The sequence below is a fragment of the Rhincodon typus genome, unplaced genomic scaffold, assembly GCF_021869965.1.
Source record: "Rhincodon typus isolate 14 unplaced genomic scaffold, sRhiTyp1.1 hic_rhity00003705, whole genome shotgun sequence".
Taxonomy (NCBI): Eukaryota; Metazoa; Chordata; class Chondrichthyes; order Orectolobiformes; family Rhincodontidae; genus Rhincodon; species Rhincodon typus.
In genome coordinates this window covers 1-11,122 of record NW_025969343.1, presented here as the reverse complement: position 1 = coordinate 11,122, position 11,122 = coordinate 1, and the positions used below count along the sequence as shown (strand labels likewise).

General features: G+C 40.0%; 1 protein-coding gene across 1 annotated transcript; it reads right to left on the bottom strand.

Annotated features, from left to right (window-relative positions):
* Window positions 1-4,141: 4,141 nt before the first annotated feature.
* LOC125481820 (heat shock cognate 71 kDa protein-like) lies at window positions 4,142-11,117 on the bottom strand (the record flags this gene model as incomplete). The annotated part of the gene is made up of 5 exons (XM_048593737.1): window positions 4,142-4,507; window positions 6,737-6,969; window positions 7,424-7,622; window positions 10,406-10,608; window positions 11,081-11,117. Coding segments are annotated over 5 exons (855 nt in total), but the record flags the coding sequence as incomplete, so codon positions are not given.
* Window positions 11,118-11,122: the final 5 nt, after the last annotated feature.

Here is an 11,122-nt window from a genome sequence, read left to right as displayed (position 1 = left end):
TCCTCCTGGTCCATTCTTGACCAAAGGATTTTCTGCACTATCACCTCTGAAATATTCCAAGAATTTATCCTTGGCCTGCTACTACTTCTGAGCTGCACAGCTTCTCAGCAATTTCAACAGAAAATGTGATGCCAAGTTCCACATGCTAACAACAGATAGCTGAACTCCCTCACCACCCACCACCTCACTTGATTGTCTGCTGTCTCCATCATGCTGATGGCTCAACTTCCAGTTCTGGATGAACACAATTTTCTTCAACATAATTGTTCTGGTCTGCACAAAATTGTCTTCCATCCATGGTTTTCATTCCCTCACCCCTGTCATTATCTAAGTCCATCCACAAACCTGGCATGCTATTTAATGCTAAGGTGAACTTCCACTTGCTCCATCACTAAGATTGCCTTCCTCAGACCACCTGCTGCCAAAATCCACTTCTTTTGTTGTCTTCAGACCTGCCTGTTCTGTGGCACCTTTGACCTGTCTTTCATGTTCCACTCTCCATAAACTCTTGCCTCAAAACTGCAACAAGTTTTGTTCACCTTACTAACTTTGGATCATGGCTGGCATCCTTGATTAGAAAATCCTCATCCTTGGTTTCACATTTGGTTTTACACCCCTCATCTCTTGAACTTCTAGTTCTACAATGCTGTTCAATACTTCACTCCTCCAGTTCTTCCTGTCCTCTTACTCTTGTTCATTCCAACACTGATAAACAGTTGAAGGGATGAATAGTTCCTTTCCTAGATCTCAACACCCTAGCTCCCTTAGATCTACCATAGAGCAGGGATTGGTTTTGGACAATTGGCTTGTGAAGTCGTGTGATGCCAACAGTGTGGGTTCAACTCCTGTGCTGGCTGAAGTTACCATGAAGGACTCTTCTTCTCAACTGTCGCCTTGCCTGAAGTATATTGGCCCTCAGCTAAAATCAGCACCAGCTGTCTCTCTCTCTCTAATGAGCCAGCAGCCCTGTGGTTTGCTAAGACTATGGCAACACAATACCACAGAATAAACTTTGAGCACTCGCCATAATTCCTGTGTCATTTAATACCAAATTTTAATGGATACTGTTCCAGTAAAGTACCATATTAAAGGCACTACAAAGATAAACCTTTTTTTTAATCCATTCTTAGGATGTTGCAGGCAAGCCTGCCATTTTTTGTCCACCCTTAACTGTGCCGGTGGTTAAAAGCATCTGAAAGGTTTGGTAAATGACTTCAGAGGAAAAGAGAGTAACCCCCATTGATATGACACCAGAATCACACATTGGCCACAGTGGGTAAAGGAAAGTATGTTTTTACCACCCCCGCTCTCGTCATGTACTCAAAGAGCATTAGTGAATGAGTAGGGCTTCCGCGACAATCTAGGAGGATCAAGGTCACCTTTAATACGTACCAGCTATTTATAATCCAGATAATTTATAGCCTCGAAATGCCACAATGACATATGAACTTGTATTCTCTGGATTTTTGTGAAAGCATCCAGATTCCTCAACCAGTAACAATGACCAATATACCGTAGCCCTTTATATTTGTAAAATGCTACCATCACCAGAAACATTTTTGCACAAACAGTACAGCATGTACAAGTTAGTATACTGAAAAATTATGCATTTGCCACTTTTAGTCACAAAGTAGACTATAGTTCACTGCTGGCAAGGTTTCCATTCCACTCTAATGCTTTCTGTTCTTAGGGTAGATAAATTGAATAACCACATTTAACTTTACTGGGCAAAAACATATTACACAGCTTTCATGATTTGCGTTGTCATCATCGCCTTGTTTATATCTGAGCTGCCATTTTGGTGAATTTATCCAACTAGTCCTGCTTCAGTACTCCTTCCTCATAGTCCTACAATTTGTTTTCCCTTTAAGCATTTATCAAATCACTTTTTGAAATACATTGAATGCTTCCAACACCTTTTCAAGCAGTGCATTCCAGATTTTAACTGGCTATATTATAAAAAGAGAGATTTTAGTTCTCCTGACAACTACCTTAAATCTGTGCCTGCTAAGCTTTCTGCCAATTGGAAGTTATGCTCTTATGCAATGTATAAATTCAAAATTATATCTCTTTTTGTTCTCCTCGGTTTTATCCCAAAGAGTTTAGATTCCCTGAGAAATTGCACCTCCTCTCCCCCATTGCCCCAGTACCAGTAGCCAAACATCTTAAAGATGAAAATGCAAAGCAGGAAAACATCTGCTAGCCTTTCATGATGCACAAAGCATTACAATGTAATATTTCCTCAAGCTGCTGGTTAAAACAAGCAATTAGCAAGCCAAATTGTACACTATTACAAACATTTGCAATTTTAGACCAAGCAAATGTCTTGGCAATTAAGGGTTTATGTAGGATCAAATCTGGCCAAGGAGATTTCCCTTGGAAGCAGTGGCAGGGCACTCAATGCAGTAGCACTGGATTCAACTTCTGAAATAAGCTAGCTTCAAAGCACCACATATTTCAGTTGAACAAACCCTGGACCCCTAAAAGAAAATTTGAACAAGTCATTCCGCATAGCTGCAAGGGTTCCATTCCTGAGGCCCCCTGCAAATGGTGAAATTTGCAAGAGCAGATCTCACTTAAACTTTAAAATGTTAGAAATCAGATAGATGGGTTTTGCCCATGGATGTTGAATAGTGACACTTTTTGGCATGGTTAAGTAAATCAGATTTGTGATTTCATGGATACTGATAATTTACTGTGTTTGCTCATGGGACTTGGATGTCACTGGATAATTAATGCTGGACTAACCATTCTTAATTACCAAAAAGCCAGTTAAGTCAACCACATGGTGGAGGACTGGAGTCAGATGCAGGGCAGACTGGGTAAAGACAGACTTCCTTCTCTAGAAGAGCTTAAGTGAACTTTGATTTCTAGCAGTCAGATGTTAATCATGAGGTTGGCTTTTTATTGAATTTGAGTGAGACTGTTAGGAGATTATGGACCCATATATCTAGAACATAACCACAGCATTCTAGACTACTAACCCACTGATGCTACCACTATGCCAGTGGACAACTTCTAAAGTAGAAGTTTTACACGATATAGTGCCTGAGAAGTTTGTAAACTCCCAAGTAGAACCAATGATCACAAGCTCTAAATACTGACCTCTAACCGAGATAAAGATGAGAAATTCCTTCACTTGGAGGTCGGCCTGAAAAATGTCTCTACATAGCTATGGCTGTGGATATTGTGTATATTGAAGACAAAAGAAAGTGGGAGGAGAGTAACCTGTGGAAGATGTAAAATTCAAGTGGGTGAACCCATGTGAAGGTGTGTCTTAGTAGGTAAGGGGATGAGGAAACATTGCAGTCAACTGAACAAACAGCCCATGAGTTGCTAACATTAAGGATTTGTTAGAGAGGTGTGGAAAGGGGAGGCTGGGAGAATATTTGAAGAAAATTGGTGAAGTGAGTCAACTCAAGCTTACTTTCAGACCTCATCTTCTGTAGAAAGTAAAAGGCTCTCATCTTGCTCCTTACATGAAGGGATACACTTGGTGATAGTTGTAAAGCAAATGCAAAGTATGCTGAAGTCATTACTCCTTTAAGTGAGGAAACATCAGCCATTCTCACTAGTAATTAGATGCAACACAAAAGGTTGTGTTACAAAGAAGAGAGTAAGTGGGGCTCTGGTCAAGCCAAATTAACAGCTGCAAAAGCTAGTTACACAGTTAGAAAGCATCATATTAAATGACTTTGAGCTGAAAAGGGTTCAGGTGAAGTTCAGCTGTAGTTTTACAGAATTAAATAGTATTTAGAAAAACCCCTCCTGAGGAGATTGAAATCTAGGTTCCAACAGTTAGACACTTGCAATTCATTATTTGCTTGGTTTTAGGTAAAGGATATCAAAGATGACATTAATTATACATGGATTCATAAGGTGCAGTAGGTTTTATTATATTGACTAGAAAGAACATGCCCGGCACTCTTGTCTTGGAGAGAGATTGTCAAATTCTGCTGCAAGTATACCTGGATATTGGAGTACAGGATTCCATTTAGGTATAAAGCTCTTAAAGCCAGTTAACTGTCCAAATTCATGTGAGAAGTGATTACAAAGTATTAGAGGCTTTAAGCCTGGTGTACAATTTCAACTGTCATCTTTGACCAGATGAGATAAAAAGTTAGGAGTGAAGGAAAACAACTTTTGGTATATGTATTGCTCTTTTATTAGAAGACAAGTTTTGAACTGGAATTTAAGAAGCTTTTCAGTCTCCTGAAACTTTTACACCATGTTTAGTTACAGCATAGTACATTTTGCATTCTTATTTCACAATACATCAATAAATATCCACTTTCCAGTCTCACTGATTCTTACTGTACATTTTTTAGTCAACTTCTTCAATGGTTGGTCCAGAGGATCCACCTCCAGGAGCAGCACCAGTACCAGGAAAGCCTTCTGGCATCCCACCAGGCATGCCACCAGCACCCTGATACAATTTGCTGACAATCGGATTGCAGATCTTCTCTATTTCTTTCAGTTGATGTTCATATTCATCTTTTTCTGCAGTCTGCAAAGAAAACATTTCACAAGTCAGCATGAGTGCTAGTTATACACCAGTGCATGCCAATTAATTACTTGACATGATCAAAATTAGGCTTTCAAAAAGAAAGATTGAACCTCAACTCAAGAATTGAAGACAATTCTCCAGGAAGGATGGAAAAAAAAAAAAAAAAAGTTTACAAGCAATCATTAGGCATGCTCTGGTTAATCCCTTGTTAAAATCCACCCTTAGCCTTTTGGTAAAGTGAAATTAAAATCAAAAAAAAAGTCTTAAAAACCAGGATAGATGCTGCACCACTTCAAGCTGCTTAGTTTGCACTATATAAAAACCAAAAGAACTGTGGTTGCTGTAATCAGGAACAAAAAGTTGCTGGAAAAGCTCAGCAGGTCTGGCACCATCTGTGAGGGAGAAAAGAGTTAACATTTTAGGTTTGAGGAAGGGTCACCAGACCAGAGACATTAACTCTTTTCCTTCAGATGCTGCCAGATCAGCTGAGCTTTTCCAGCAACTTTTGTAATTTTTGCACTCCTAGGTTTAGGCAATTCCTCGAGCCTGCTGCACTGTTGTGACAGCCCCTTACAATTTCAAAGAGGGAACTGACCTAGTGCATAAGCCACAAGGGATGTGATTTTCAAATATTGTAAAAACATTTCACTCCTAAGTGACCTAGTTGCTAATTTTAGTCTTATTTTCTGAAATCCACTGTACAAAGGTTTGTGTACATTTAACCAAAAAAAGGTATTGGAGACACCTCAATTCATACCAATTCCTCAACTCAAAGCAAGTTTATTCTGGAGACTAGCATTCTGGTAAACTTTTATTGTCTTCCTCCAAGAGGAAAACATTTGCCTGAAATTCAGTGCCAACAATAGACTACATTGGTTAGGCATCATGAGAAGCCATCAGTTTCCGTCGTATGAAAACATCACTACTAAACTACTTGATCCAAGAGGTTAATCTGCATGTGTTATCAGAAGCTTGGAGTTGGTTAACTCAGTTAGCTGGTTTGTGATGCAACATAACAGCAAGTTAAGCTCAAATTCTCAAGTTCATTTCTATTCAACATATGCATGTCCTGAATGGAGCAAACAAATTAGGTGCTTTGCTCTGTTCAACATTGACAATGGCAATAATGGAGCAAGGAAATAATCCAGCATTACCATAGAGCCAGACAACAAAACAGAACCTTTGGTCGAACTTGGACACCAAAATAGGTGTAATGGAAAATGAAGGTGGTTAACAGATAGGCCAATGGGCTGAAGAGTGACAGATGTAGTTTTACTGGATAAGTGTGACATGTTGATTGTTGGCAAGATAAACCAAGACAGGACTTGTTAGTGGTAGGGCCCTGGGGAGTGTTGCCAGTTACCTAAGCATACAGGTGCATAGCTCCTTCAAAGTGAAGTCAGACAGGGTGAAAGCAGACCTTGGCACATGTTCACTGTCTGACCAATGAGGGTGCAAGTTGGGATGCCACAGTAGTGTATGTATGGAATAAACTGCTAGAGGAAATGGAGGCCAGCAGGTACAATTACACTATTTAAGAGACATCTGAATGGGTACATGAATACAGGGTTGAGGGATATGGGCCATATGCTGGCAAATAGGACAGGTCAGATTGGGATGTCTGTTCATTTAGTGGTACTGGAGACAAATAGCTCAGTTAATGAGAAATTTGATAGCAAAGATGATCCACTTGAGACAATACTTTGTTCAAGTTTTAATAAGGTGTTCTATTAAATGATGTTGTTATCTGCACCAAGCTTGTGTTAATACCCAATTTTCCCTACATACTGGGAAGTACCAAAGGATTGGAATGGGAAGTGTGGCAATATCCATACTTAAGATGAAGTATTAAGTTATTCCAACTACAGATGGCCATCTTAACCTCAGGGATCAGAGATTTGAAAAGCATGCTCAGATGAGAAAAAGGAAAGCTGTTTGCATTTTACGAGGTTCAAGGAAACACAAGGGTTTTGCAGAAGAGAGTTAAGGGAATATTTAAAATATAGCAAGTAGGAATGTCAAATCTTTATTTGGGAGGTGGAAACAGCTGATCATGGCAGCAAGAAAAATTGGATGGACTCTAACTCACAGGTTGCAATCACTGAATTGGGGAAGAGTGGATTACTCTTGGGGAGCCAGCATACACTTGCTGGACAGAGTGGCCTCTGCAGTGAGGATTGTTAGGCTGATAACCATGCTTCAACAGGATTAGCTTCTGTCTTACGTTACCTGGTTTTTATCCAGCCAGCTAATGACCTCATTACATTTGTCCAAAACTTTCTGTTTGTCATCATCACTTATTTTGCCCTTGAGTTTTTCATCCTCAATGGTAGCCTTCATGTTGAAAGCATAGGATTCTAGAGAATTCTTGGATGCAACTTTGTCACGCTGTTGTTCATCCTCTGCTTTGTATTTCTCAGCTTCCTGGACCATACGTTCAATGTCTTCTTTACTCAAGCGACCTGTTGAGATAACCAGGATGTTATTTGCATCATTTTTATACATGATTTACATTTAATCCCCATTTATATCCAGCTATAGTATGCCAAGCACCATAGAATGTGAAATTCTGCAGAAAAATAAAAGTTAATTCTGAGAGACTTGAGTTTCCAGAAATAACTGGAACAAGTCAGTGATCAGTGACAAAAGGCAACTACATTTTAGCAACTGTCACCTGCAGCACAGATGAAATTCTTGTGCTCATTGCTGTCAATGGGATTTTACAGTTTGGAAAAGAAAAGATTCTTAATGGGTATAGTTTAGCAAACTTTAGTTCATATCAGAAAGGTATTTGATTCCAAGCAAGCTTACATCTAGATATGAGTAATAAGACTTCCTCTGAACTGCAAGGAAGTGCTCAATGCAGTTTGAGGAGATGCAACACTGAAATGTTAAGTTCACCGTGCAGTGAATCACCTTTGTCATTTGTGATGGTGATCTTGTTTTCCTTTCCAGTGCTCTTGTCCACTGCAGACACATTCAAGATACCATTGGCATCAATATCAAACGTCACCTCAATTTGAGGCACACCCCGTGGAGCAGGTGGAATTCCAGTCAGCTCAAACTTGCCCAGCAAATTGTTATCCTTAGTCATAGCTCTCTCACCCTCGAACACCTAAATTAAAAAGATCAGTTATAGATACATTCACACAAGCATCTTCTAGAATGCACATACATTGTACATGAATCCTTCCTTTAATTCAACAGCTAAAGTAGTGACCCACAGCCAAAGGAGGTTATTGACTAGTGCATTTGCAAGACAAAGAAATAAGTCCTGTTTGTTTAGTACAACATTGGAATGTTTAGTTAATTCCTTAATGCTGTCCCAAAATGGAAATCAACCTTCTTTAGGTCCCAGTGTAAAAGCATGTCTCCAGGCACATTCTGCTCAGTTTCACAGCAGGCTTTTAAATTTGGCGCCATCATTCAAATTGGGAATGGACAACCCAGCTTTTAGTTAGTAATCTCACCAGGACGGTTTGTAGTGCAGCTGAGACTAGACGAGGACAATGTCATGTTAGTGATTTGGAGGAAGGAGTGAACATACTGTAGCTAAAATTTTCAGAAAAGGTGGAATGAACATCCAAGATATTGATAGGTTAACTGGACAAAATGCTGGCAGATGGAGTATATTGAGAAGTGTGAAATCCAATTCAGTTTGCAAAGAACAGACTATTTAAGTGGAGAGAACTACAGAAAGCTGCAACAGGAAAAAAAAAGACTTCAGGATACTCATGTACAAAAGCGAGCACACGGATGGGAGCAGGTAATTAGAAAGTCTAATGGAATATTGGCCCTTATTTCAAGGGGGTTGGAGTACAAGAATGGGGCAAATCTTACAACCACAAGACGTGCAGGTGAGGCCAGATCTGGAGCACTGTATGCAATTTTAGTCCCTGAAGATATTACCTCATTGGAAGCAGTTCAGAGAAGGTTCACTAGGCTAATGCCTGTCATAGAGGGATTGTTGTTGAGTGAAACAGGCTGGCACTCAATGCAGTTCAGAAGGTGGCAGTGCCATTGAGACAGCGATTCCTCTGACTACAAGCATTCTGTTCAAGAACCCCCTTCAGTCATGAAAGTCATGACTGTGGAGCTTGTTAAAAATCAGATTTAACAGATTTGTATTTTTGGTGCAGATAGGTGAATGTGACTTCACAGATACAGAAGATTTAGGATAGAATTCTTAAGGGGCTTGGACAGAGATGCTGCAGGAATGTTTTCCCTTATGGGATAGTCTAGGATCAGTGGCTCGATAAAATGGGTTGCAATGAGACTGAGAAATTTGATAGTTTAATGTCTTTGGGAGTCCATGCCATAGACAGCTGTGAATGCAGAGTCCTTGTGCATTATTAAGACCAAGAGATTGCTGATTAATAGGGGAAGAGGGTTACACATTACAGGGAAAGTGCAGGAAAGTGGATGAGCAATGTCAGATCAGCCATGATCTTATCAAATGCTGGAGCAGGCTGAAGGGACTGAAGAGTCTACTTCTGTTCCACCTTACGGTCTAAGTAGACCAGCTGTAATGTTGGCACACTTGTGATTAGTGTGGTAAGTGAATGCCTAAGTTGTGCAACTAAATTAATACCAAAAAGCTTGATGACTGATCTGAAACTCAATTGAAGTTGGTTGTGGTAGGAAAAAAAAACTGCCCCAGTATCAGATAAAAACCTCATTCTGCTCCACTTTCAAAACCATCCCACTGCCCACCTAGTCATTCGCTGAGTCAGATGTGCAGCAATGGAAGCTAACCAAACCCTTTGGTCCAACATGTTTGTGCCAACCAGATATCCTCAATTAATCTGGCCCATATCACTGACCTCTGCAGGTGCCTGTTAAACATTGTATTTCTACCAGCCTCCACTGCTTCCTCTGGCAGCTCAATCCATGAACACACCACCCTCAGTGTGAAAAAAGTGCCCCTTTAGGTCCCTTCAAGTCTTTGCCCTCTAGTTTTGGACTCCCTACCCCAGAAAAAGACTATTTACCATATCCATGCCCCTCGATTTTAAAAACCTCCAGAAGGTCACCCTCAGCCTTCCAATGTTCTAGGGAGGCTAGCCCCAGTCTATTCAGGCTCTCCCGATAGCTCGAACCCACCAACTCTGGCAACATCTTTTTAAAACTCTTGTGAACCATTAAGTTTCACAACATCTTTTCTGCAGCAGGGAGACCAGAACTGAAAGTACTCCAAAGTGGCCTAACCAGTGTCTTGTACCTCCCAACCCCTATATTGAATGCACTGACCAATAAAGGCAAGCATTACTAAACACCACCCTGTCTACCTGTGACTAATTTCAAGGAACTATAACCCTGCACTCCAGCATCTCCATTCAGCAACACTCCTCAGGATCTTACTGTTGTACAAGTCCTGCCCTGATTTGTCCTATCAAAACATAGCACCCCATTTTTCTAGATTAAACTCCAACCAACACTCCTCAGCCTATTGGATCAAGGTCCTGTTGTATTGAGGTAACCCCCTTTGCTGTTTACACCACCAGTTTTGGTGTCAACTGCAAACTTAGTAGCCATATTTCCTACAATCATATCTAAATCACAGTAAACTAATATTTCTGTATATTCTGATCCCATGGGAATCACCCCAAAATACTCACCTTACTTTTGTTAAGAGAACTGACACTTATTCCACCCACCTTCCTTCACCTCAATATAAAAGTTTTAAACCCATCTGAGTCTTAACATTTGCTCCACCTGCCTCTTAAAACCCACCTCTTCAAATAGGTGGTTTGTCAGTCATCTCTACTTCACTCCCCTACCCATTTGCTTATGTTATTCTAAGCACCTTGTATTGAGAACACAATAGACATTTATGCACAAGAGTTTAGAAATAGTCACAGCAATCCTTATACATTTTTAAAACCATTGCATTCCTACCTGGATGAGCACACCAGGCTGGTTGTCAGAGTAAGTGGTGAATGTCTGCGTTTGCTTTGTTGGAATCGTGGTATTCCGTTTGATTAGGGCAGTCATTACACCACCAGCTGTCTCAATGCCCAGTGACAAGGGTGTTACATCCAGTAATAGCAGATCCTGCACATTCTCCGATTTGTCACCAGCTAAGATAGCAGCCTGCACAGCTGAAGACATTGCCATTAAATGGAAAATAGTTCCAAAGTAGATGCTCTAGACAAGAATATTGCTTCATAATTTGGAAGACAATACAACTATTTTATAGTAAAAAGGGAGATCTGTACTAACAGGCCTCCCCATTATACCAAGGCATTAAAGAAAGATGATTAAAAGATAAAGTACTAAATCTAAAGAGACTAATGAACTCCTAACATTTATACAATTAGGTTTTATTGCCACATGTACTCAAGTACAGAGGTGAGTACAGTGAAAGTATACAATGTTGCCATTCCCAGCACTTTGTACTAGGTACCTTTCTATCTAGTAGAAAATAGAAAGCAAAATTCAAGTTAAACATTAGTCATTAGTATAAAGAGAAAATAAATAAAGTTAAAATGTCATCACTTTCATTAGTGCAGGCTAACCCAAGCAATATTTTAAACTGAAGCAGTAAATATTTTCAAAAATAAAGTAGGTTACCTGCACCATATGCAACAGCTTCATCAGGGTTAATACTCTTAT